This window comes from Mustela putorius, unplaced genomic scaffold (assembly GCF_011764305.1).
Source record: "Mustela putorius furo isolate JIRA1106 unplaced genomic scaffold, ASM1176430v1.1 tig00003962_pilon_pilon_pilon, whole genome shotgun sequence".
NCBI lineage: Eukaryota > Metazoa > Chordata > Mammalia > Carnivora > Mustelidae > Mustela > Mustela putorius.
This window is the reverse complement of record NW_025422106.1, coordinates 19,673,411-19,701,203: the sequence shown is the minus strand read 5'-3', so window position 1 is coordinate 19,701,203 and position 27,793 is coordinate 19,673,411. Positions and strand designations below refer to the sequence as shown.

General features: G+C 37.2%; 1 protein-coding gene across 7 annotated transcripts in view; it reads left to right on the top strand.

Moving 5' to 3' along the window:
* The window catches only part of NF1 (neurofibromin 1), a 258,675-nt gene that overhangs the window by 100,885 nt on the left and 129,997 nt on the right, over positions 1-27,793 (top strand). For 6 of the 7 annotated variants that reach the window (XM_045070006.1, XM_045070004.1, XM_045070005.1 and 3 more), the window contains 16 exons: positions 833-946; positions 6,691-6,770; positions 8,223-8,346; positions 9,680-9,841; positions 10,785-11,034; positions 11,578-11,651; positions 11,907-11,990; positions 18,675-19,115; positions 19,505-19,644; positions 19,880-20,002; positions 20,443-20,526; positions 21,152-21,268; positions 21,857-22,038; positions 22,158-22,369; positions 23,196-23,357; positions 23,492-23,595. In XM_045070006.1, coding sequence (XP_044925941.1) covers positions 833-946; positions 6,691-6,770; positions 8,223-8,346; positions 9,680-9,841; positions 10,785-11,034; positions 11,578-11,651; positions 11,907-11,990; positions 18,675-19,115; positions 19,505-19,644; positions 19,880-20,002; positions 20,443-20,526; positions 21,152-21,268; positions 21,857-22,038; positions 22,158-22,369; positions 23,196-23,357; positions 23,492-23,595 — 2,453 coding nt within the window. The remainder of the gene's footprint in view (positions 1-832; positions 947-6,690; positions 6,771-8,222; positions 8,347-9,679; positions 9,842-10,784; positions 11,035-11,577; positions 11,652-11,906; positions 11,991-18,674; positions 19,116-19,504; positions 19,645-19,879; positions 20,003-20,442; positions 20,527-21,151; positions 21,269-21,856; positions 22,039-22,157; positions 22,370-23,195; positions 23,358-23,491; positions 23,596-27,793) is intronic. The other variant, XM_045070003.1, reaches the window with a different exon arrangement.

Sequence of the window (27,793 nt, the reverse complement as noted above, 5' to 3'; positions counted from 1 at the left end):
TGGAAAAGACTGAAGGACAGGCATCTGGAGGTGTGAATTGTAGCCTTGGATGGATTGGGGCAGATGTTTTACACTAGGCAAGAGGGCTGCATGGGGTGATCATGCAGCACATGTTCTTTGCCTTCAATTAATTCCAAACCAGAGGTGTATCATTTAGCCAGTGTAGTGTTAGTGAAAAAAAAAAAAAATTTTTTTTAACCTACTCCTTTTATTGATATGATTTCTTAATTAAGAAATTGGTTAATTCCTAGCTTTTGTTTTCATTAAGGTTTTCTCTAGACATTGTTCACATGAAGAACACTATAGATGTAGATTAAGTGAATTCTTTCTTTAAAAATTTATTTATTTATTTATTTATTTATTTATTTGACAGAGAGAAATCACAAGGAGGCAGAGAGGCAGAGAGAGAGGAGGAAGCAGGCTCCCTGCTGAGCAGAGAGCCTGATTCGGGACTCCATCCCAGGACCCCGAGATCATGACCTGAGCCGAAGGCAGCGGCTTACCCCACTGAGCCACCCAGGCGCCTGATTAAGTGAATTCTTAACAAAAACAATTTGGACTTTAAAAAAAAAGTTCCACAATTACTGTATTTTATTGAGCTGTGATTTACATACCATAAAATTCACTGTTTTAAAGTGTACTATTCATTGGTCTTTAGTATATTTACAAGATTGTGCAGCATCATCACTATGTAATTCTAGAATATTTTTATCACTCTAAAAATTGTAGTGTGTGTACCCATTAGTAGATATTCTCCATTTTCTTTTCTCTCTAGCTCCTGTCAGGTAAAAGATACAGTTTTTTTTAAAAGAACTTGCTTTTTTCTTTGCAGAATCCAAGAAAACAGGGGCCTGAGACCCAAGGCAGTACAGCGGAGTTAATAACAGGGCTTGTCCAGCTGGTCCCTCAGTCCCACATGCCAGAGATTGCTCAGGAAGCAATGGAGGTGAGGGGAGATGAATTCTGGGCTCTTGAAGAAAAGGTGGTAACTATGTACATTCTTCATGTTTTCTTTGTTTGTGGTTTCTATGAGTGATAGAAGTCATTTCTGAACATCTGTTTGTCAGAGATGACATTTCTATCTGGCAGTGGAATGTTTCTGTCTGTATGCTGTTCTGTGAACTCTATGGATAAAGAAGGGGTTTACTTTATTTATATCTCATGTGGCAGAAATATTGTGCAAATTCTGAAAATATAAAACCTCAAAATTTTCTGATTACAGTTGACTTTAGAGTTTTAAAAATATATATTGAGGGGCGCCTGGGTGGCTCAGTGGGTTAAAAGCCTCTGCCTTCAGCTCAGGTCATGATCCCAGGGTCCTGGGATCGAGCCCCGCATCAGGCTCTCTGCTCAGCAGGGAGCCTGCTTCCCTTCCTCTCTCTGCCTGCCCGTGATCTCTGTCTGTCAAATAAATAAATAAAAATAAAATCTTAAAAAAAAATATATATATATATGAACATATATATATATATATATATATAATTTTAAATAGGGATCTAATTCACATACCATAAAGTTTACTCTTTTTTTTTTTTTTAAATATTTTATTTATTTATTTGACAGAGAGAGATCACAAGTAGGCAGAGAGGCAGGCAGAGAGAGAGAGGAGGAAGCAGGCTCCCTGCTGAGCAGAGAGCCCCATGCAGACCTCGATCCCAGGACCCTGAGATCATGACCTGAGCCAAAGGCAGCGGCTTAACCCACTGAGCCACCCAGGCGCCCCTAAAGTTTACTCTTTTAAAGTGTACAGTTCAGGGGCACCTCGGTGGCTCTGCCTTCAGCTCAGGTCATGATCTCAGGGTCCTGGGATTGAGCCCCGCCTCGGGTTCTCTGCTCAGTGGGGAACCTCCTTCCCCCTTTCTCTCTGCCTACTTGTGATCTCTCTCTGTGTCAAATAAATAAATTAAATCTTTAAAAAAAAAGTGTACAGTTAAGGGTTTTTCAGTATATTCACAAGGTTGCGCAGCCATCACTGTCTAACCCTGAAACATTTTGTCACCCCATAATGAAACCCTGCCATTCTCCATTTCTTTCCACCCCAGCCACTGACCAACATTAATCTATTTTCTGTCTTTGTAGATTGGTTTATTGTAGTCAATTCATATAAATGGGATCATAAAATATGTGGCTTTTGTTTCTGGCTTCTTTTATTTAACTTGTTTTCAAGGTTCATCCATATTGTAGCATGTAACAATACTTGGTTGTTTTTTATTGCCAAATAATATTCTAGTGCATGCATATATGACATTTTGTTTATTCATCTGTTGATGGACATTTAGTATTGTTTCTGTTTTTTTGGCTATTCTGAATAATAGTGCTATGAAAATTTGTATAAAAGTTTTTGTGTGGATGTATTTCTTAGGTATATATACCTACCAGTGGAATTGGTGGGTCTTATGGTAGCTAACTTTTAAAATGACCAAACTGTTTTCCAAAGTGACTGTATCCTTTTCTCTTCCCATCAGCAGTGTATGTGTGTTCTATTTCTCCATTCTTGCCAACACTTATCATTGTCTGTCTCTTGGGTTATAGCCATCCTTGTGGGTGTGAATATGGTTGACTTAAAAAAATTTTTTATATATTGATTGCTAAATACAGATTTATGAAGTTTTAGAAATATAGGGTTATAAAATTTAAATCAATTTTATTGAGGTATAATTTACATATAATAGAGATCATAGAAGATTTAGAATATTTCTAGTCACCCTGGGATATTCTCCTGTATCTTGTGCCCCAACTCCCTGTCTCAAAATATTACTGGTCTGATTTCTATCATAAATTAGTTTTGCCAGTTCTGCAAGTTCATATGAATGAAATCTTAGACTATGTATGTTTCTTCTGGCCTCCTTTACTCACAAGTTTTTGAGCTTCATCCATGATATTACATATGTTAATTCCTTTTTTTATTGTTGATAAGTATTCTGTTGTTAATTAAATCAGTTTATTCACCTGTTAGTAGTCAGTTAGGTGAACATATCCATCATTGTTGAAAGTTGTCTCAATGCTCCTTGTACTCCCTTCCTTCCTCTCTTCTTCCTTCCTTGCTCCCTTGCTTCCTCTGCAACTATCAGTCGTCTTTCTGTTATTGCAGGCTAACTTGCATTTTATGTAAGTGGAATTATAAAGTGTACTCTTTGTGTCTGTCTTCTTTAATTCTGCATACTTATTAATTCATCTATATTACTGCACATATAATGCTGTATAGTGTTCCATTTTGTGGCCATAGCACAATTTGTTTATTCATTTACTTGTTTAGATAGATATTTGTGTTGTTTCTAGTTTTTGGCTATTACAAATAAAACTAGGAATGTGTATGTACAGATTTGTACGTATGCCTACACATATGCTTTCATTTCTCTTGTCTGAATACCGAAGAGTATAAAAATCTTACTATGTGGCCTTTAGGAGAGACACAGCTTAAATATAAAGACACTGTGGGGTTGATAATTCAAGGATATTTCAACCACACAAACATGTACTCAGGAAAGCTGGAGTAATACACAAATACAGAGTTTAAAGCGGGAAGTACAACTGGAGATGAAGTGGGACATCTCATTACAAAGGTGCCCAGTCTACCAAGAAAATGAAACTCTGAACTTAAAAACAAAGCTTAAAATAAATAAAAATACATGAAGTAAAAGTATAGACAAGTCCAGTTTTTGTGACATACTTGAGCATATTTTTCTCAAGGTCTGGTAGAATAAACAAGCCAAAAAAAAAAAAAAGAATAGAAGATTTGAACAACGTGTTTATCAGATACGAACTATTTGACGTACTTAGAACATTGCACTCAGTGAATACTTTCTTTTCAAGTATGCATGGAACATTCAATATATCCTGAGCATTAAGTAAGTATCAACAAATTCTACAGGATTGAAATCATTCAGAATTTTTTTGCGACTACAGTGTAATTAAGCTAGAAGTCAGTAATAAAAAGCTATATGAAATAAATGATTATATCATGTTTTTATTCATACTCTGGTAAATTAGTACAACCACTGTTAAAAATTGTTTTGAGATACCTACAAAGTAAACGTATGACCTAGCAATTCTTTTCTTAGGTATGTATCCAATAGAAATGCATATGTGTGTTTACCGAAAGAAACATACAGAAAAATTAATAGTAGTATAATTTGTAATAGCACTCATCCCCCCCCCCCCAAAAAAAAGACTAGAAACAACTCAAGTATATCAACAATAGTAGATAAATAATTTTGGTTATATTTATTCCATTGACTAAAACAGTGAAAAAAGAATGAGCTGCTCCTGCTAAACGCAGAGCATGGATGAATCAGTATCACATCACACGTGTAATGTTCAGTGAGAACAGCCAGACACAAAAGAGAACATACTATATGATTCCCTTTATATAAATAACAAACAGGTAGCAATAATCTATGGTGGTAGAAGTCAGTTCAGTGGCTACCTTTGTCAAGCACTAATGATTAAAGGGAATATGAAAAGGGCTTCTAGGCTGACAGTGTTGATCTGGGTAATGGTTACATGGAATTATGTACATTTGTAGAAATTCTTTGAGCTATATACTTAAAAGATATACTTTATTGTTTGTACTTTGTATTGCATTTTACCAAAAATGTTTTAGAATTCATTGTTTCACTCATTGCTTTTATTTATGTACTGTTCAACCTATAAATTGCATTCTTTTTGGAAGGCTGTTTGACAGTATTTAGCAGAAATTGGGGAAATACCCCCTTTTGTTGTCCAAATAATTCCATACCTGTAATTTTTTTTCATCCTGTGAATACAATTCTAAAGGGAAAGGTACACACACATGCGTGCACACACACATGCTTGTTGCTCTGATTTATAATGACAGAATAGTAGAGAATTCAAAGTATTCACTAGTAAGAAAACAGGTTAATATTTAGTGACAGAATGATATTTCAACTTGCTGAATTAAACATCCATTAATACATGCAGATCACAGGGCACCATGATCCTAGTCCCGGGATCGAGCTCCACATTGGGCTCCTTGCTCAGTGGAGAGCCTGCTTCTCCTTCTCCCTCTGCCTGCCGCTATCCCTGCTTGTACTTGCTCTGTCTGGCTATGTCTTTCTCTCTGTCAGATGAATAAAGGAAATCTTCGAAAAAACCCCATGCAGATCACGTGGCAGTATGAAAGAATGTTTATGAAATGTCAAATGACTATACTGTGTTTGCAGCTTTGTTAAAATACATGTGAAGGGGCACCTTGGTGGCTCAGTTGGTTAAGTGACTGCCTTCGGCTCCCGTCATGATCCTGGAGTCCCTGGATCGTGTCCCACTTCACGCTCCTAGCTCAGTGGGGAGTCTGCTTCTCCCTCTGACTCTCCCCTCTCTCGAGCTCTCTCTCTCAAATAAATAAATAAAACCTTAAAAAATATATGTGGAACACAAATGGAAGGGAACATAACAAGGAAAGCAATCGTATTAAGGTGGGGAAAAGGCAAACACATTGTCTTTATGTTAAAAAAGTGTTTCTTCAAATGTAACTATAGAGAATTTGCTACTTAAAGGTAAATTGTACTGTTTTTATGCAATAGTGACAATTGAATATAAATTTGTGTTGTTTTCTCCTTGGCATGAGAGCTACCAACTATAATTTTTGAAGATTTTCACAATGAATTGAAGTTTTCATGATACATTAAAAGTAATTACAATAAAAGTGTTTGAAATAAGATAATATAGGTCTGGTCTTTATATCATTTGTAAGGTTTAGCATTATAAAGTGGTCTAAGTTTAGACATTTATATATCTTTTACTAATGTAAGGCAGATTATCAGTGCAAATATTAGCATTTTATGCACTTGATTTACTGTTAAGAGAAGAAGAAATCAGTTCTCATTATTTGTTCCAAATAGCATTTTATTGGAGTTTTAATAAACGGCTTTAAAGGGGAGTAAAGCATCACCAAATATATTGACCAACGACCGAGAAGAATATGCACAGCTCAGTAGTGTCCTTCTGGGGCATCACCGTGGAATTGGAGTTAGGATAGGGGAGGTTTCAGGGAAGAGTCTAGTTTTACACTTTTTATGTTGACAGTTTTAAATAGTGATTTTGCATGTTGTATATTTTAAGTAAATTATTTAATTCCTGTTAATGTTTTACAAACCAAATTCCAACTTCAATTCTGTTGTCAATTGGAATATTTTAGAATGAATAATCTGCTATGCAGTGTGAACCTGTTTTGCTCTCCTCTTTCTCTTGTTTTTGGAAATAATTGATCTTTAATGTTCCAAAAGGATTTGTGATGAGCACGATAACTTCAACTTTGTCTTTTGGGTTTGAAGTAAAACACTGTTGTGCTCATTAATTTTGGTGAGCTCTCCTTATTTAGGGATTAATTTTTTATTCTATTGGGTTCTTTGACACAGACAGAAATTACTTAGTTTGTGTCTTAAAGCAGTTTTTACATGTATCTATTGCTCCTCCGAATTCATCATTTAACTGTATCCATGTATGCCATTTAAAGTAGGAATAATAAGAATGCAAATTATTCGATTCTACATTTATTATTCCCTAGAGATTTGGGTTTTCAGAGTTTTTTTTCTCTTTTGCTTTATACTATGTGTTAGAGCTGCAATTAAATAACCAGCTTTGTTAGCATTTATAAGATAAATACTCCAGTGTTCCATCTACCAAAAAACTTTTGTTTAGCTCTTCTCTCTCTTTTTTAAAAAAATTTAGGCTCTGCTGGTTCTTCATCAGTTAGACAGCATTGATTTATGGAATCCTGATGCTCCGGTGGAAACATTCTGGGAAATTAGGTATATGTACTTTTATTTTTAAATTAAATTTAAAACTTTATTTTATATTTATTTTTTGTGTTTAGATATTAACTCTCTAGTACTTGCTTTATTGTAAAACTTTGTTTATAGAGGTTTTATGGTTTTGTATTTTATTATGCTAAATTTTATTACCCAGCTGTAAGTACTGTTACTTGGTGTATTCTCTTCTGTTTCAGATTTCTATGTAGTTACAACTGTTCTAAATTGTTGATTACAATTATAAGCTTAGAGTGTTAAAATTTTGTAATCTTAATAGTTTGTTTTTAAGATTATGGTCTTTTTATTAATTTCCCATGATACCAGTGATTATGATAGGTGAATTAATGGTGAACATCTGCCTTAGTAGGTAAAAATATTTATAGAATTTTGTAGTTTATTTCCTGCTTATATAAATTATTATCTTTTAAAGAGTTCAAAGGCAGCATATTGAGAAAAATGGGAAGATGTAAGTTTCCGGTTTTGTCATTATCTACCCTCATGGAAGTGGGTGCACTAAGTCACCTGGCAGCTGAGTTAAATCCTACACATAGAAAGTGTTCTTTGATAGTAATGTAATATGAATCATATAAGTGATTTAAAATTTTCTAGTTGTCACATTACAGAGAATAAACAGGTAATATTAATTTTAATAATATTTTAACTCCAGTACATATATTTAGAAGTTATTTTAATATGTAATCAGTATAAAAGTTATTGATATGTTTTACATTATTTTTTCCATTAAGTCTTCAAATTTTGGTTGCATTTCACACTTACAGCACATCTCTGTTTGGGCAAGTTGCATTTCCTATGCTCGGTAGCCACAGGTAGCTAACTAGTTGCTGCTGTGTTGGACATTGTGGCTGTAGAGTAGGGATCAGCAAATTTTTTCTCTAAAAGTTTGGGTCATAAATATTGTAGGGTTGGTGGGTCAGATAGTCTCTGTCAGAACTATTCAGTTCCACTGTTAGAGCATGAAAGTAGCTGGAGACGATAAGTAAGTGAATGGTATGGCCATGATCCACTAACACTTTATTTACAAAAGCAGATAAGGACTGGATTTGGCCTATAGGCAGTTGTTTGCAGAAACCTGCTGTAGAGAACTGGGTTTATACACAGTCTTTGCTGTGCATGTCACCTGTCATTTCTTCTTGAGTCTTGTGCAGAGATGGGACGTGTGGTTTAAACAATTGGGAGTTTGCGGGGGGTAAGAGGATTTAGAATTATTTGCTTTTTTTTTTTTTTTTAATGTAGTCTGTAATGTAATGTAGACTTACTCTCTTTGATTATTGTGCTGTTAACATTTTGATAACCATTTCTCTAAAACAAATCCCAACTTCTCTAAACTTGTATCCGTTATGAGAGAATGTCATTCTTAGGTACTGATTAGCTCTTTGTGTGTGAGGTTATTTATTGATGATACTGATAATGATGAACTTTATGTTTTTGCAGCTCTCAAATGCTTTTTTACATCTGTAAGAAATTAACTAGCCATCAAATGCTTAGTAGCACAGAAATTCTCAAATGGTTGCGGGAAATTTTGATCTGCAGGAATAAATTTCTTCTTAAAAATAAGGTAAGCAAAAGGACATCTTTAAAATTTAAGAATATTTGGGGGTAATGGGAATAGATTAAGGAAATGTATGTTATCCAAATTAAGTCCTACTTTAGCTCTTCCTGCCTGCAGAGTCTTCAAAGGAAATACTTGTGCCAGAAGATGATGGATGAAAGTCAACATTTTATAAATTATTCTGAGCCTTCGTCCTTTAAGTTGCAATCCTGATAAATTCTAGTTGAGTTAAGCAGGACTCTATGGGGTCTCAGTCTAGAAGGAGTTGGGCTGCTATAACCAAATTAGGTTGAGAAACATATTCCATCTTAAGTTTGTGCATAAGACTTAAATCTTATGGCTTAGGCTAGTCCAGAGAATGTTAATGTATCAAACTGAAGGGAAGAGGTTGAGGGTGTTTAATCTAAGTTTGTTTATATTCCTGCCAGAACAGTTTCATCTCTTCGAATATTTGAGTATTCTCTAGGGTTGAGTGAAAAGTTTTGATTCCTGCTGTTGAAACATAGGGACAGGGTTTTAAGGGGCTGGAGGAGTGCCTTTCATTTCTTTTAACATAAAGTTTCTATAGTCAGTTAAAATTTTTTTCTATTATGTCATAATTTTTGAGTACTTAATCCAATAAATTTTTATCCATTTCTAGAATCATAGCTACAAAAAAACTTTAACGTATTAAAGACATGCTTTTCAGTGTACCATGCAGCTTGTTAAATTTTTTGTTTACAAATGGATTAATGGTGAGTTGGTATCTGGGTGGACTTGTCTGTGGTTTAATTCTCCAGAGTATAAGCATTAGTAACCCAGTAATCAATCTGGAGGAGTCTGGTCAACAAAGTTACCCTTGCAGCATACTTGGCATACACACCAGTGTTAGTTACTGGTCCATAGAAACTTAATCTCAAAAGAGTCAACTTCCATGTCAGGATATGACATGGCACAGGATAAAATCTTCTGAGAGAAAATCTTTGTCATTTATCCTGAGAAGTACATTACATTTTTCATATGGTAGATTTACGTTATTGATGTTTTACTTCTGTCCATGTTAGATCTAGAAATGTTAATTTTGCATTTCTATAATATGTTGTTTCTGATGCTTTGAAGGGTGAATATTTAAGAGGAATTTCAAAGACATTGAACCAACATTACTTGTACCACTGGGTTTCTTGAACAAACATTACTTGTACCACTGGGTTTCTAGTGCATAATCTCAAGGTGTAAGGGGTAGGAGTTGGGAATGGGAGATTTTCCAGGATAGTCTCAAACAGGAAGACAGCTCGTGTTATGTGTTTATTTTTCTTGGTTATCAGTGCTTCAGAAAGGCTTACTTATTTTTTCTTTTTAGCAGGCAGATAGAAGTTCCTGTCACTTTCTGTTCCTTTATGGGGTTGGATGTGATGTTCCTTCCAGTGGAACTACTGGTCAGATGTCCATGAATCATGAAGAATTACTACCTTCTTGTACTCCTGGAGCCTCTCTTCGGAAGGGAAAAGGAAATTCATCCATGGTAAGCAGCTTCTTTTGTAGACCAAACCTTTTTTTTTTTTTTTTTTAATGGTATCTTTATTGTTAAAAACACTATTTCTGGCATTTAGTGTGCAGCTCTCAATCTAGAGAGTACATTCTTTAATCTTCATTAGTGGAGATGAGTATCAGTTTGCTTTTTTCATGGGACGGTCAGCAGTATGCATTCACAGCCTTGTTGTAGGGTGGTTAGGTTAGTTTTCCTGATGGTTGCCATTGTGCACTCTGCAGGAATCTTGATTATATTGATATTCCATGGAAGATTTTGCTGGTCCACCTTACCAATGGCATTATATTGTTAGATTTGAAAGCCAAAGCTTTTTTATCCCTAATTTTCAATATAACCTTCTGTTGAGGACAAAACAGCAATTAAGCAGTAGGGTTTACTATTGTCTGTGTTAACATGGAATTTATATTCATTTTGTAAATGAGGATTCTTTTGGGAGTGTGTAATCCAGAATCAAGTATACCTTCCACAACAATATTTAGTTCTTGTTTGTGCCCTCGTTTTAGTCCTTGTTCTAGTGTACTTTATTTCTTCCCTCCAGTAGGTAGATAGAATTTCTTAATTACTTCCTTTGTCACTTATAATTGAGTTGGAAGTGCATTGCATTTTTCATTCAGTAGAGTTATGCTATGGGTGCTTTACTTGTGTTTGTGTTGGCCTAATCTGCATTCCTAGAATCTGGAATAGGATAATTTGATTTGAAATTGGACAAATAGTATCGAGATGTTTGTCCAAATAATCTCATCTCTCATTCATACAAGATATTTAGGGATTTAAAAATTGCTGTCATGATTGCAGGAAAGCTTTTGTGGGGTATTGTATGCAGGCATACATGGTACACAGTGCGTTGCATTGTTGGATTATGTAAATAAAATTGCCTGGGTTGCCAACATAATGCCTCCCATCCCCACCATCCCAGGATAGTGCAGCAGGGTGCAGCGGCACCCCGCCAATCTGCCGACAGGCTCAGACTAAACTCGAAGTGGCCCTGTACATGTTCCTATGGAGCCCTGACACTGAAGCTGTTCTGGTGGCCATGTCCTGTTTCCGCCACCTCTGCGAGGAAGCGGATATCCGATGTGGGGTGGACGAGGTGTCGGTGCACAACTTCTTGCCCAACTATAACACGTTTATGGAATTTGCCTCTGTCAGCAATATGATGTCAACAGGTAAATGTGGATAATGTTCCCTGCCCCCCACTCTGTTTGCCTTGAATCGTAAGAGATCTGATTGTGCTAGGAATGTAGGAACTACTTTGTAAACGTACAGGTTCATTCAAATAGCTAACCTGAAATCCTTTTCTACACAAGATAGGGTGAAAGTAAATAGCATTTGAAATAAATTGTTGACTTCTCACTGAGGTTTTAATATGCAGTACATTTGTTTAAAAACTGCTGTCAAGTTTTTTAAAAATTGCTGTCAGTTACAAATTTTAGAATTTATGGTGGCTGAACCTATATATAGTGAAGTTTAAACATTGGCGCTTAGTTGGAGTAAACATAGGTAGGAATAGCTATTTTATGCTGTGGACATTGTAGAGTCCAAGTTAATTACCTTTCCTGTGAAGCTGACAGAAGGAAGTGTTCATCTTTATCATTGGAAGCATTCATTCCCCTCCTCCTCCTCTGCCTTATGGGTTGGGCTTGCCGGGTGCTCCCTTGGCAAGCACGGCTGTAAGTGCAATAAGTTGATTTGCTGTTGTCTTTGCTTAGGAAGAGCAGCACTTCAGAAAAGAGTGATGGCACTACTAAGGCGCATTGAGCATCCCACTGCAGGAAACACTGAGGTATGCCCTTAGCAACAGAAACAGCCCTCCCAGACCCCCACTGTCAAATGTAGAAGCCTCATGTCATGTGTGTGTGACCAGAATAGCTTTTGAAGCATATCTAAGATCTGTGCCTATTACAAGTAGGACGTTAAAATATGTACCAAGTTTGTATACTATACATACACATATATGTATATATATAACATCTACCTGCTGATTGATTTTTAGTTCTAGGTTTAGAGTTGTTTTCAGTGGTAATTGCCTTCATTTTAGGCTTGGGAAGATACACATGCAAAGTGGGAACAAGCTACAAAACTAATCCTCAACTACCCAAAAGCTAAAATGGAAGATGGCCAGGTGAGTTTGTAAAGTTGATTTTTGTCTTTTAATCAATCTGCTTAGACATATGTATTTCACTTCAATAATCTTTTGGGTCACTGTTTAGTATAATGTGTGTCTAGTTGTCGTAAGACTGTTATGTAGTTGTGGTTCATCTAAAACTACACTGTTATGGTAGCCACTAGTCATGTGTGGCTATTTAAATTTGAATGAAAATTTAAATCCATTAAAATTAAATACAGTTAAAATTCAGTTTCTCAGTCATACAGTAGCCACATTTCAAGGACTCCTTAGCCACATGTGACAATTTGGACAGCACAGATATTGCCATTTTTGCAGAAATACTGGCCAGCACAAGCTAGAGATGATTTATGGCAGAGACCGTTCCTTTACCCTTTTTCCTTCTCTTTTTCCATCCAAGTATCTCATAGAATTTTCAGGAAAGGGATGACAAAGGTAGAGAAAATAAATTAAAATTCAAACAATACATTTTACTATTTTGTTAGGTATCCTAATTAAAGGAGCTGGTGGGCAGAATATTGAACCCATAGATTAAGTGAAATTTAAAAACTTAGACATTCCATTCAACTATTTTCATCTGTTACCCCAGAAATTAATAATTAATTGGCATTTGTGTATAATTGATTTGTAATGGCCATATATTGCTCTCATTATTTTATTTTATTTTTCAAAAGATTTTTATTTGTCAGAGAGAGAGAAAGAGAAAGAAAGAGCATAAGCAGGAGGAGTGGCAGGCAGAGGAAGAAGCAGGTTCCTTGCTGAACAGGGAACCCAATTTGGGAGTCAATCCCAGAACCCAAGGATCATGACCTGAGCCAAAGGCAGATCCCTTAATCGACTGAACCATCCAGGCATCCCTATTCCTCTCATTATAATTAGGTGTTTCAGAAAAACTCGTTACCCTCCCATTGCTTTTTTCTTGTCATGCTTAATTAGAACAAGGAAAAAAAGTTACGTTTTTGTACAGCAAAAATATGTACCTAATGTCATTTGGAGAGGACATGTGACCTTAGGACGAAAGCTTTTTTTGGGGGTATAACTGTTTTATTGAGATATAATTTACATACCATTCAGTTCACCTATTTAAAATGTACTGTTACTTTCTGCCACCTTTCTGTGCCGCTTTAATGGTATGCATGAACATCCTGATTTCAAGAGCATCGACAGTGCTGAAAAGAGAGGCGGACTCATGTTCTTATTAGGCAATGTTCCACAGTCATCATCTGGTTTCTGACTGTGATGATGAAGCATGATTACATGGTGAATTTGAAATCATGGATGATCACGGAGCTGGGAAGATTTGTTGTGAGCCTCACAGGCAGGTGTTAAACAACTGTGGAGTGATCAGTCCTAGATTTGATTTACAACTGAAAATCTAGAAGAACAGCAGAAAAATCTGCTTCCAACCTGCTAGCTTGGTTGCATTGTACTGATACCAACAACCTCAGCTGGCATCATGGACCATGGAGCAAGACAAAAACAAAGTATATTCATGAAGTTGTACAACCATCACCCTAGTTTTAAAAAACGCCATACCCCCATACCCATGAGCTATCATTCCCTAATCTCCCTCCCCACTCCCCCACCCCCCACCCCCTGACCCTAGGGAACCACCAGTCTTTTTGTAGATTTGCCTGTTCTGGGCATTTCACCCAATATGACTTTTTTTTCACTTGGCATAATGTTTGCAAAATTTGTTCATGTGAGTCAAAGCTTTTTAAAAGAAGTTTGATATTCTGGGTTGGTATATTAATCTATGACAAAAAATATATTAGTGGCTCTTAAAAAACGTATATGGTAATCTTGGGTTTGGACTTTATTTTTTTACTGGAATGTAACATACATATAAAAACTTGTATAAATCTAAGTGACAGTTCACAATAGTAGGAGGTGAACATACCTGTGCAGCCAGTACCCACATCAAGAAACAAGTCAACACTGGGTTACCTTGGGTGCCTCAGTCGGTTTAGTGTCTGCCTTCACCTCAGGTCATGATCCCAGTGTCCTGGGATTGAGCCTCAAATTGGGCTCCCTGCTCAGTGGGGATCCTGCTTCTCCCTCTCCTTTTGCCCTTCCCCCTGCTCATGTGTGCTCTCTTTCTCTTTCAAATAAATAAATAAAATCTTTAAAAGAAAATAAAAAGGAATAGATAATTACCAGCACATGGAAGCCTTTATTGTGCCCCTCTTCCAATAACTAGCAACCCAAGAGTAACCATTATGCTGACTACTACTAAATACAGTAGTTTTCTTGTTTGTAAACTTGATATAAATTGAGTGCCAGAGACACAGTATCTTATATCTGGCTTCTTTGACTCAATATTGTGAGATTCATCCATACTCTTCTATACCACTGTTGTTCATTCACTGTTACTGCTCCAGGTATTTCATTCAACATGCAGTCCACCATGTAATTTTCCTTTCTACTCTCTTTGGGTATTAGATAGCTATACAAAGAATTTTAGTTATTTTGAGTGTTTCTGCTATGAATGTTCTTGAATGTGTCTTTTGATGACCATCTAGGTGTTTTTCTGTAAAGTACACACTTAACAGTGGAATTGCTAGGTAATAGTGTTTGCAGATACACATATAGGATATATTAATTGAGACAACAACTGCTTGAAAAGACTGGTGGTTTCACAAAGATTTTCAAAAGACAATATTTTTAAAGCAACTGCTATAGTATAGTACCTCTGTAAATGATAAAATGTCATCCAACCATTAAAAGCGTTTCTTTAACTGAAACTAATATGACAACTTCTATTAGCTAACTGGAATTAAATAAAAACTTGAAACAAAAAAAAGAAAAGCTTTCCTTTTAAAGAGTATGTGCCAAATGGATTCACTAAGAGAGATCTGTTAGTGCTTTCTTATTCCTATCTGAACAGTTTGTCTATTGTGATTGTCATATTGGAGCCCTTTAAAGACCAAGAGCAGAGAGTAAAATATTGCATATACTTTTACTAATTCAATTAGGAAAAAAAAATATTTTGAAGTTCTTAACTATTCAGTAAAATTAGACATTAATATGAGGCCCGGGCAGAGATAAACTGAAAACATTATATTACTATAACATAACATAGTCGACTAATAACTGAATTCACTGTGCCAGAAAATGGAACATTATCAAGGGAAATGTAAAAATATACCAGTGGAAAAGACCCCAAAAGCAAGAAGTTTGTAGTTCATTTGAACCCCATTAAGAAGTATATAAATAAATAGCAGAATTCAAACTAGAGAAGAACACTGACCTTATGTATATAAATAAATAGCAGAATTCAAACTAGAGAAGAACACTGACCTTATTCTTTATGTACTGCTGAAGTCAAGACACAAAAGATCCACTCAGACGCAGGAAGAATGCCATTACCAAAATGTTTCTATTTCAGCTTAAGTTGAACTTAGCCTTTTTTAATGTATAATGTGACACAGTTCAAGAACATTTAGCTGTAATTTGAAAACAGTCATCACTGTTATGTTCCCAGAGGCAAGAAGAGAATAAGTATTATTGCTTCTTTTGGAGGAGATCTAATCAAGAGTGACAGAAAGTGCTGAATAAAGTGAGGCTGAGTAATAAATATGACCCTGTGAGAGAGAAGTCTTCAAACCTACTTTGAAAACAACAGTTACTAAAACATATGTTGATAATAGTACATTAAAGGCTGTAAATTCATCACACCTAGTCAATAAGAATATATGAAATGAATTTTGACTACCATGTAAAAAATTCCTCTTTATCTGTTTAAATTATCAAGGCAGCCTTCAGTGACTCTCATTTGAATCTGTCTGTAAACCAGCACACTAAGGAACAGAGAAGTTTCTCTGCCTCATTTTTCAGTCCTTCGGAAAGATAGAGTCGTATCTTGAACTGTATCCCACAGAGTGTTTCCTTTCTTGCAAACGTTATCCAACTTAATGTCTGTTAGAGCCATTACTTATTGAACTGATGTTTATGAACTGCACTAAGATGTAAAGGGGATGCTAAATTGGGAAGATGTTGTTGGAGAAAAGATGTAGGTTCTGCATGTGAATTCATCTGAACTAGCTGCTCTTCACACCCAGATTCTTCATCAAAACCAGCCATGTTTTTTCTGATTTTGCACTGATCTGGGAGCTGCTGCAACTGACATCAACTGCATCAGCGTATCATCAACAATATGCCCATCCTGGTGGCAGTGATGGTGGTGGTAGTGATACCAGGACCAATACACTGTAGGCAGTTAACGGATTCATTCCCAGTAGTGTCCCTCAGAAAGTCGCCAGTGCGTGTGATACAAGATTCTTGACACGCTTGTACTGTATGAGCAGTGTTTATTCCCCCTAAAATATGCTCTGGGTCTGGAGAGTATGAATAAGCATCTAGCATTTGTATTTAATTATCTGCTGATGGCATTGATTCAGTGTTGAAAACCAGGTTCCTTCCTATTCTCTTGCTTGTCCCCCCACCCCTTTTTTTTTCCTGATGGGCCTTGGGAATCCCATAAGCAAATGCCTGCTTGATTTTCTAACTTTCTCTTCTGAAGATCTATACCTTTAGGAGGATTATGACCATTATTGTCATCTTATCTTCATTAAGGGCTTTAATATTTGCAGTGTTGTCGTCGTCTTTTTTTTTTTTTTTTGGAGTGCTAATAAAGCAAAGTTTAGTAAGTGGTAGTACAAAGCTCCCGAAGAGGGAGGGGACCTGAGACAGTTGCCCTTTGCAGTGTCTTCTGACCATACGTCACTGCTAGGGCTCCCAGCGGACTGGCATGTGTGGCTAGAGGTCACCTCATTGCTGGATCCATTGTTGTACCCACTACTGCTACCAAGAACACTGATTTCATCTTTACCACTGCTGGCAGTTTCACCAGAACTTCCCTGCAGGGATTCCTCTGGATCTGAAAGTCACCATTGCACATATTTTAAGTCTGTTAATAAGTTGTTCGTCCATTTCATTGTCACTGCCTCCACTTTGCTGGGTGTCACTAGTACTTTAAGGACCAGCTGCAGATGACTAAGGTGATGGAGCTGCTCTTCTGAGCTCTTCTTCTTCTTATTTAATGTAGTATTTAATAAAGATGCAGAAAAACTTACTTATATAGCTGAGCCTTGGCTGCTATGGCATTATCCCATAATGCCTTTTTAAAATAATGCTTTAATTAACATTGATGCCAAGTACAGTGTTTGTTCAGTGTGAACACTTGGCTCAGGAGTTGAAACTTGATTAAAGAGATGTCTAAGTGGTACTAGATCCAAATTCTTAACAAGTAAAGGAAAGAAGTCCCAGCTATACTGATTACAGTGTTTTAGCACTGGGGCAGCTCACATGCAGTCAATATACCCAGTACTCAGTTGCCCTTCTGCTGCTAAAAATATTGAGAATCACTTGGCACTGTTTAATAATCTCAGTATGTAAATTTGGTCCAAACATATGCTCTACCACACTGGAGCTTATAAGCCAGCCTGCAAGTTCTTTTGCAGGGGACATTCTGTGCCCGATACCGATGGCTCCTTGTTGCACAAGTCATTGAAGGTGTGAAGTCGATCGTTACCTGACTTCATCAGCCAGCCTCACAAAGTAGGTGACACCGAATACTGAAATGCAAGATCTAGGCCTTCTTTGTCAAAGTGGAGTGTTGTATCCAGTGGTTCTTTCACTGTGCTCTGCTGTAAGTCACCACGTTGCAGGCTGCGTTCTGTCCTTACTTTTGTTCAGAGAACCTGCGTAAATACGCATAATTTCAATCTTGAAAAGGTTAATGTGCAGTACAACAGGAGGGAGAGTAGCCGTATTCTGATATTAGCTACAACTGTAATAAATGCATGTGCCATAAGAAATATTGGTTTCAGGAGTTCTGTGTTCAAAGCGATCCTTCATGAGAGAAAGGCTCCCCCCACCCCAAAACATACGTAAGGAAGCAAATACAGTGATACTTCTACATCATTTATATTACAGAACACCCCTAATGTGTTGCTTTCTTGGGCCGATATGTCCTCAGTAATAGGCTGAATATTAGCTTGTAAGCGATGTATGAGGAGAATTGAATTTGAAAAATCTGCCACACATAGCAAGAGTTTTTCTTTCTCATCTGTGCTCTGTAAACTAACAGGATCAGAATTCTTTGAAGAGTCCTTCTCAGTCAGATCATTGCAGGGTTTGATTTTTTTCTATTTCTTGTCTTTCTGCACTTCCTTCATTACAGTCTCTTTCTGTTCACTGGTTCTTTTGCTTGATTATTCTCCTCTTGCCGCACAGAATCTGTGTGAATAATAGAACAGTATTTGCAAAGCTGGTCCCAGAGCTCTTGAACTTGGGCCATCACTAATAAGTGTACACACTACTTGGTTGAAAATTTCCAAATGCTTATAATTCCTTGAAGCAGCTTAGACATTGCCTCTTTGTCCAGGAATTGATCTAAGCAAATAATTGGAGTGTGTGGTCGTTTCTGAGCTGCAGTCCATAACCACCTTGTGTGCCTGACATTGTGTGTGTGTCCATCACTACCTCCGTTCTGTAAGGCTCGTCTGGCCTTGGGCAGTAAGATAACCTTGAGGTGACTAGAAATGGTGAAGACTTGGGTCTTTTACATGTAAAAAATGTTCTTTGTCATGGAAGAAATGTTGGATAAAAAGTAATTTTGTCAAGTCTCTCAACTAATTGAAGTTGAATTCATGCTTTCCATAAAAATTTTGTGTTTAGGCTGCTGAAAGCCTTCACAAGACCATTGTTAAGAGGCGAATGTCTCACGTGAGTGGAGGAGGTTCCATAGATTTGTCAGACACGGACTCCCTACAGGAATGGATCAACATGACTGGCTTCCTTTGTGCCCTTGGGGGAGTGTGCCTGCAGCAGAGAAGCAATTCTGGCCTGGCAACCTATAGCCCACCCATGGGCCCAGTCAGTGAACGCAAGGGTTCCATGATTTCAGTGATGTCTTCAGAGGGAAATGCTGATACACCTGTCAGCAAATTTATGGATCGACTCTTATCCTTAATGGTGTGTAACCATGAGAAAGTGGGACTTCAGATACGGACCAATGTTAAGGATCTGGTGGGTCTTGAATTGAATCCTGCTCTTTATCCAATGCTGTTTAACAAACTGAAGAATACCATCAGCAAGTTTTTTGACTCCCAAGGACAGGTAAGGTGTTCTCTGCTTTATTTTCCCCCCTTTCCTGTGAATAGAGTGACTGGTTTGATAATGAAGCCTTTATCTTTTTTATTATCTAATTCGATACTGGCATGAACATTACTCACAGTGTTTTAAAAACAGGCAAAAAATTGCAGAAAAAAGAATCATCTAATGTAGGGATCAGTTTTGGTTTTTGGGAACTCAAGTGTGTAGGTGTGCCAGGGCTTATGAATGTTTTGGGTGTGGGTATGAGCGTTCCATTATGTCTGTGTGCCTATTTGAATACATGCCTGTGGGTGCATTTCTGTGTGTGTATGACATCTAGGTCAGGGCAGTTTCATCTCTCTGTGGTGTGTCTTCTGTGCCTTGATGCCAAATGTATTTTGTTCTTTATATAGGTTTTATTGACTGATACCAATACTCAATTTGTAGAGCAAACCATAGCTATAATGAAGAACTTACTAGATAACCATACTGAAGGCAGCTCGGAACATCTGGGGCAAGCTAGCATTGAAACAATGATGTTAAATCTGGTCAGGTAAGGATTCTACTGCAATGTAGCAGAAACACATCGCTATTGATAGTTATTAGGGAATAATTTGCCATTCTTTATTGCACCCAAATTGGACATAAATGTACTCATATAAAATAAAAATACTGCAGTTTTTGTAGTTATGCTTAATCATTTTACTTAGAGATTAAAGCATTTAGAAAACCTTCTCTTTTGTTTATATCTGATATTTCTTCCCCCGAATGTTTCTGTGTCTAAATAGATATGTTCGTGTGCTTGGGAATATGGTCCATGCAATTCAAATAAAAACGAAACTGTGTCAGTTAGTGGAGGTAATGATGGCAAGGAGAGATGACCTCTCGTTTTGTCAAGAGATGAAATTTAGGTGAGTTCTCAAAAGAGCAAAGTGGGGTCTTGTAAATTCTAGAGTAAATGAAGTACACAAAAATAGTAGTCACTCGATTATCATGGGAAAGGGGAGGATGGAAAAATAGCATTTTATGTTTTTATTTTTTTCTTCCTGTATTTTCAAGTTTCCCAAAGCTTCATGCCCATGCCTAAATTATACTTGAGCTAAGGATTTGATTCTGTTTCCAGTCTGATACCCTGGCTAAGGGTACCAGTATCCGTGGAACCAGTATTAGTTGCCTGTTAGTGCCCTTCTGACTGTTAGGGCTGAAGTAGCGGTATCTCTTTTATGAAGCTGTCATATCACCTGAGTGATTTGGCAAAGTATTCGCACTATTAAAAAAATTTGTATGACTGAAGGTGTATGTGTGACTTAAAAAAATTGTTGCTGTTTTCCTTTTCCCTGCCATTCCGTAGGAATAAAATGGTAGAATACCTGACAGACTGGGTTATGGGAACATCAAACCAAGCAGCAGATGATGATGTAAAATGTCTTACAAGGTAAAAACAACAGCAAATGCGAAAGAGAGAATGACTTTTAATTATTAGCAGGTCTGTTTGGGGGTGTTGATACTTCATAGCTATTATAGTACATGTTTTTTGGATATCACGCTTTTGCATTTGAATTATGCATACTAATCTTTACCTCCTATTTTTAACTGAAAGACTTTCAGTAAAGTCAATTTACTTGGAAAGTTAGTGTTGTCTATTTAGGAAGATTAGTCTGGTTGTTCGAGAATAAAATGTATAACGCCTTAGATTGTTTTTATTTTATAATTTGATAAAGGTAATATTTAAGAAACTTGATTGGTTCAAGTCTTTCTGAAAAGTAATTCCCTGCATTTGCTCTAATGGTAAATACTTATTGCCACATATCAGAAAATAATCATTCACATATATCTCTTTCATGGGGCTTGGTTTTATGAAAGTTGTTATCACCTTCTCCCTCCCTTGAATGGTTTTTGCATTCTGGGTATGTTATCTCAAATTATTTAGGTTATCTTTATAAATAGTTAAATAGATTGTTCTGAATTCCTGAAGTTCTCTTAGGAAGGTGTTATTTGACAGAAAGGTGAAGTGGAAGAACCTGCAAGATTTATGTGGTCCCTAAATTTTCTTTCTTCAGAGACTTGGACCAGGCGAGCATGGAAGCAGTAGTTTCACTCCTGGCTGGTCTTCCGCTGCAGCCGGAGGAAGGAGATGGTGTGGAATTGATGGAAGCCAAATCGCAGTTATTTCTTAAGTAAATTTCAGTCCCCAAAAAGCCAAAGCAAAAATACAAAGCCCACACACAACAAAACAAAATCTAACCAAAGTGGCAGATGATTATATTTAGAAAATGGACCTCATTATTTTGGTATTATGGCCATCAGCAGCTGCCTATAAAATACAGGCACACATGAAGTAATATTCCCTATGATAGGACTGGGTTAACAAAACAACTGTGTTTTGTGTTTTTAAAGAAATAATCCAAGCAGTGAATTATTTGCAATAAAACCCAGATCACTTCATTAAGTCATTTTAAAATAACATCCTCTAAACTATTTGGACCACTTGTTTTATACGGTAAACACTAAAAGTGATGCATTGACCAGGAAAGATTGCATCTGTTTTGTGCCCATGTTATGAAATATGTACTGGCTTTGTCAGGATAAAATCATATTAAGCACAGCACACTTCATAATGAGTCACACTGGATGATTACCCCAGGACTAGAGAGAAACAGATACCCAAGACCACTCACGGGATACACATATCATGATTCCAGAATATCTGATTTGTCTTGTGAAGTGGCCTTCACTGTGTAAGAGTCAGTCTTTTTATTTCTCAGGTATTTCACATTGTTCATGAACCTTTTGAATGACTGCAGTGAAGTTGAAGATGAAAATGCACAAACAGGTGGCAGGAAACGTGGCATGTCTCGGAGGCTGGCATCACTGAGGCACTGTACAGTCCTTGCGATGTCAAACTTACTCAATGCTAATGTGGACAGTGGCCTCATGCACTCCATAGGTGAGATAAAATGAAGGCTTCGTGTAGAAACTGAAAAACCTAGACAACTGGCATGTAAGACAAGCAAAATTACTTCAGCAGGCCATGTTAGTAAATTTGCATCTATTTGTCCATATCAGGTTTAGGTTACCACAAAGATCTTCAGACAAGAGCTACATTTATGGAAGTTCTGACAAAAATCCTCCAGCAAGGCACAGAATTTGACACCCTTGCAGAAACGGTGCTGGCTGACCGGTTTGAGAGGCTGGTAGAGTTGGTCACGATGATGGGAGACCAAGGAGAGCTCCCGATAGCCATGGCGCTGGCCAATGTGGTTCCATGTTCTCAGTGGGTGAGTTTGTTAAGGGAGTATAGAACCAGGACCTGCCACATAGCAGATGCTTCTGAATTTATTCATTCCAGGAATGCTTACTGCATGAATTGCTAAAACTTTAGAGCTGAAAGAAACTTCAGATATTATTTGAGTGGTTTTCAGCTGTTGAGAAAGTAGCTGGGGAGCCTCAGTAATAATCTTACCTGAACTATGAGGATCTTTCCTGCAAATCCTGTAGTCTTTCCATTTTTGTTGTTTCTCTGCTGAGCCCACTGTGTACTGAATTTCCCTGACCAGATGAGCAGAGAATTGAGGTCCTGTGGTCACCAAAGTCTTAACTCCTGCTTGTTGATTTCCTAAGAAAATGATCTGGGCATATCAAACTAAACTCTTTGCCATTGTGTTCTATTTCTACTCTCTTTGATTTTATCATAATTCGAACTGAATCCTGGATTTTTTTTTTCTTCTCCTGGTGAAGCCTAGGCCTCTTTTACTTTTAACCAGTTAATCCTCAGAATTAACAGCTGCTGAGGTGCATGGCGGCCCATTCAGAAGAGTGTGTAACTCTTGATCCTCAGGGTTGTGAGTTTGAGACCCACACTGGTTGTAGAGATTGCTTAAGGAAATAAATTGATTTAAAAAAAAAGAATTAACAGCTGCTGTAGGCATGAAGAAATAGTCATCTATCATAGACAAATGTACACAGATAAATACTAGGGGAAAAATTGATTAGTCACCATTGAACTGGGTTTAGTAGGTGGTTGACAGCTTTGAATTTACCTTTCAGTCTCCTGCTGAAGAAAAAAAAATTATTCACACCAATGCAATTTTGTTTTGTTCTCAGGATGAACTAGCTCGAGTTCTAGTGACTCTATTTGATTCTCGGCATTTACTCTACCAACTGCTCTGGAACATGTTTTCTAAGGAAGTAGAATTGGCAGATTCCATGCAGACTCTTTTCCGAGGAAACAGCTTAGCCAGTAAAATAATGACCTTCTGTTTCAAGGTTTGTATCCATTTATCTTTTTTTTGTGCCAAGGTATGGCAAATTGATTATGTGCAGAACGTACAGAACAGAATGTCTTTAATGCAAGACATTTGGAGAAGGCATAATAAATTCCTACTTTTATATTTCTTTAGGTATATGGTGCTAACTACCTACAAAAACTCCTGGATCCGTTATTACGAATTGTGATCACATCCTCTGATTGGCAGCATGTTAGCTTTGAAGTGGATCCTACCAGGTGTGTCATCCTCCCATCTATAACTTGACTCCACTTTTCTATTACCGTACATGAGAACAGGCCTTCACAGTTTCTCCCCTTGATTCTTAAAATTAGCCTTTAATTATAAAAGTTACATACAAATACATTTTTCTTAAAAAATTTACAGGTATCTTTGATAACCTCTGGAGATACAGCTCTGTTACTAGTTTAGTCTGTTCTTTGCCCTTTTTCAGTGCATTTGCATATACATATACATAAATCTAGTCGTAGAGACTATACATACAATTGGAGTGATAAAAATGGAAACCTTGTATACATGGTTTTGCAACTTTTATTATTTAAATTAGTTTAATTAACATATAGTATATTATTAGATTCAGAGGTAGAATTTAATGATTCATCAGTTGTATACAACATTCAATGCTCATTACATCACGTACCCTCTTTTATACCATCAGCCAGTTTCTCCATCTCTCCCCCACCTGCCCTCCAGCAGCCCTCAGTTTATTTCCTGTAGTTAAGAATCTCTTATGATTTGCCTCCCTCTCTGTTTTCACCTTATTTTACTTCTCCTTCCCTTCCCCTATGTTCATCTGTTTTGTTTCTTAAATTCTGCATGAGTGAAATCATATGGTATTTGTCTTTCTCTGACTGACTTATTTTGGTTAGCATAGTACTGCAGCTCTAGCCATATTGCTGCAGATGGCAAGATTTCATTCTTTTTGACAGCTGAGTAATATTCGTGTGTGTGTGTGTGTGTGTGTGTGTTTGTGCACACCACATCTTCTGTATCCACTCATCTGTCATTGACATCTGGCCTCTTTACCTATTTTGGCAGTTGAGGACTTTGCTGCTGTAAACATTGGGGTACCTGTGCCCCTTCAAACCACGATGTTTGTAGCCTTTGAACAAATACCTGGTTTTGCAACTTAATTTTAACTTAGCTCTATATTGTAGATCTTTCTGTGTCAGTATAGAAAGATTACTCATTCTTTTTACCTGCTATGTAATATTTCATAGTTCGGCTGTATCATTATCTTTTTAGTCAGTACTGAGTTGATCTTATTGACTTTGTTTTTAAAATCAGGTTTTAAAAATAACCGAAGTATAATTGATACACAATGTTATATTAGTTTCAGGTATACAGTATTTTGGTTTCACAATTGTGTATATTATTTAGTGGTCTCTGTGATAAGTGCAGTCACCATCTGTCACCTTGTAACATTGTTATAACATCAACTATATCCCCTATGCTGTACTTTTCAATTTCATCTCTGTGACTTACTTATTTTATGATTGGAAGTTTGTACCACTTAATCCCCTTCACCTATATCACACATCCCATTAGCCCCCTCTCCTCTGGCAACCACCAATTTGAAAAGTGTTTTTTTTTGTTTGTTCATTTATTTTGTTTTTTAAGATTTATTTATTTGAGAGAGAGAGCAAGCGCACGACCAGGAGGGGAAACGGGGAAGGAGAGGGAATCTGACACAGACTTTGTGGGCTGAGCACGAGCCTGACACTGGGCCCAATCTCATGACCCTGAGATCACAACCTGAGCCAAAACCAAGAGTCAGTTCTTAACCGACTGCATCACCCTGGTGCTCCTGTTTTGTTTTTTGGATTCCACGTATAAGTGAAGTCCCACAGTATTTGCCTTTCTCTGACTTATCTCACTTAGCACAATAACTTCTTGGTCCATCCATGTTGTTGCAAATGGCAAGATTTCATTCTTTTTTAATGGCTGAGTAATATTCCTGCGTGTGTGTGTGTGTGTGTGTGTAACACATCTTAATCTGTTCATCTCTCGATGGGCACTTCAGTGACTTCTGTTGAGTTGGCTGTTATAAACAGTGCAGCAGTAAACATAGGGGTGTGTGCATCTTTTCAATTAGTGTTTTCATTTTCTTTGGGTAAATACAAAGTAATGGAGTTGAGTTACTGTGTCATAAGGTGTTTCTACTTGTAATTATTTTTTAAGATTTTATTTAGTTATTTGACAGACAGCAAGAGAGGGAACATAAGTAGGGGGAGTGGGAGAGGGAGAAGCAGGCTTCCTGCTCAGCAGAGAGCCCAAGGCAGAGCTCAGTCCCAGGACCTTAAGGTCATGACCTGAGCTAAGGGCAGACTCTTAACCAGCTAAGCCACCCAGGCACTCCTCCCTCCTTCCCCGCAACTCCCTTCCATTTTATTTGGGTATTTTGGTACTGAGTTGTGTGAGTTTCTTATATATTTTGGATATTAATTCTTTACCAGTTGTATCATTTGCAGATATCTTCTCCCATTTAGTATTGTTATTTCAGTATTGCTATTTCATTTTTTTTTTTTTTTTTTTTAGAATTTTATTTATTTGACAGATCACAAGTAGGCAGAGAAGCAGGCAGAGAGAGAGGAAGGGAAGCAGGCTCCCCGCTGAGCAGAGAGCCCGATGTGGGGCTCGATCCCAGGACCCTGGGATCATGACGTGAGCCGAAGGCAGAGGCTTCAACCCACTGAGCCACCCAGGCGCCCCTGCTATTTCATTTTATTGATGGTTTCCTTGCTGTGCAAAAGCTTTTTATTTGGTGTTGTCCCGATAATTTATTTTTACTTTTGTTTCCCTTGCCTGCGGAGACATATCCATAAATACGTTGTTAAGGCCGATATCCAAGAGATCACTGCCTTTGTTTTCTTTTAGGACTTTTATGGTTTTAGGTTTCATATTTAGGTATTTAAGCTATTTGGAGTTTGTTTTTACATATGCTATAAGTAAGTGCTCTAGTTTCATTCTCTTGCACATAGCTGTCCAGTTTCTGAATAATATTTATTCAGAAGACAGTCTTTTCTTCATTGTGTATTCTTGCTACTTTGTCACAGATTAATTGACAGTACAGGCATAGGTTTATTTCTGGGCTCTTTTTTCTGTTCCATTGATCTATGCAACTGTTATTGTGCCAGTATCATACTGTTTTGATTCTGTAGTTTTGTAGCATCTGGGATTGTGATGATACCTCTAGCCTTTTCTTTTCTCTCGAGATTGCTTTGTCTCTTTGAAGTCCTTTGTGGTTCTAGTGCTCACTTCAGCAGCACATATACTGAAGTCCTTTGTGGTTCTGTACAAATTTTAGATTTATTCCAGTTTGGTAAAAAAAAAAAACACTCGATATTTTGATAGGAATTGCCTTGAATCTGTAGATTGCTTTGGGTAGTATACACATTTTAATCCATGAGCATGGTGTGTCTTTCTTTAGTTTGTGTTGTCCTCAGTTTCTTTCTTCAGTGTCTTAAAATTTTAAGAAAGACCTTATAGAGGTATTTCACCACTTTGGTTAAGTATTTTCATGGGTATTTTATTCTTTTTGGTATAATTGTAAATGGTGATCCCATTGACTTTTGCTGTAACTCACCCATTATTGCCCAACATTTTTTTTTTTTTTTCATTTTTCAGGTCATTTGTTATAGGCATTTTTATGAAACCTGAATTTTTTTGTTGCTCCCTTTCTTAGAACATCTGTTGTTCCCTGTTGACTACAAGATAAAGTACAGAGTTTTCAAACTATAATTCGTTATTACCTGTCTTTCTTTCATGTGTTCTTTGTACATTAGGTCCAATAAAATATGCACATATTGTATATTTTTAAAGTGGGTTGACAGATGGTTCATTGGGGTTGGAGATGCCTAATAAATAATATTCCTCTTCCCTGCACTAGTTCAAAACTAAGTGTGGAAGGAGGAGGGCTAGGAGGGAAGCTCTCAGGAATCAGCTGTCACCTTTCTTTCTTCCTCCTCTCTTTCTTTCTTAAGATTTTATTTTTTTGAGATAGTGAGAGAAAACATGAGCTGGGGCTGGAGGGGTGTGGGGAGTTGGAAGAGTAGAGGGAAAGAGAGAGAGGAAAAAAACAGGCTCTCCACTGAGCAGGGAGCCCAACTTGGGGCTCGATACCAGGATTCTGGGATCATGACCTGAGCTGACGGTAGATGCTTAACCATCTAAGCACCCCAGGTGCCCCTCACCTTTATTTCTGATAACAGTTTTTAGAGTATGTGGTTTTTGATCCTGTGGACAAATAGACTTGCTAATACATCACCTTGAATTAGACTCATCTACCCCATCTCTTGCACAGCCAGATAACTACGGACTTGCCTCACAGAGAAGCTTTTTACCAAAGAAGTGGAGAGCAAACCGGAATACATTTTTTTGCAGGCAGACATACCCAGAGTGGAGAAGATGGCACTA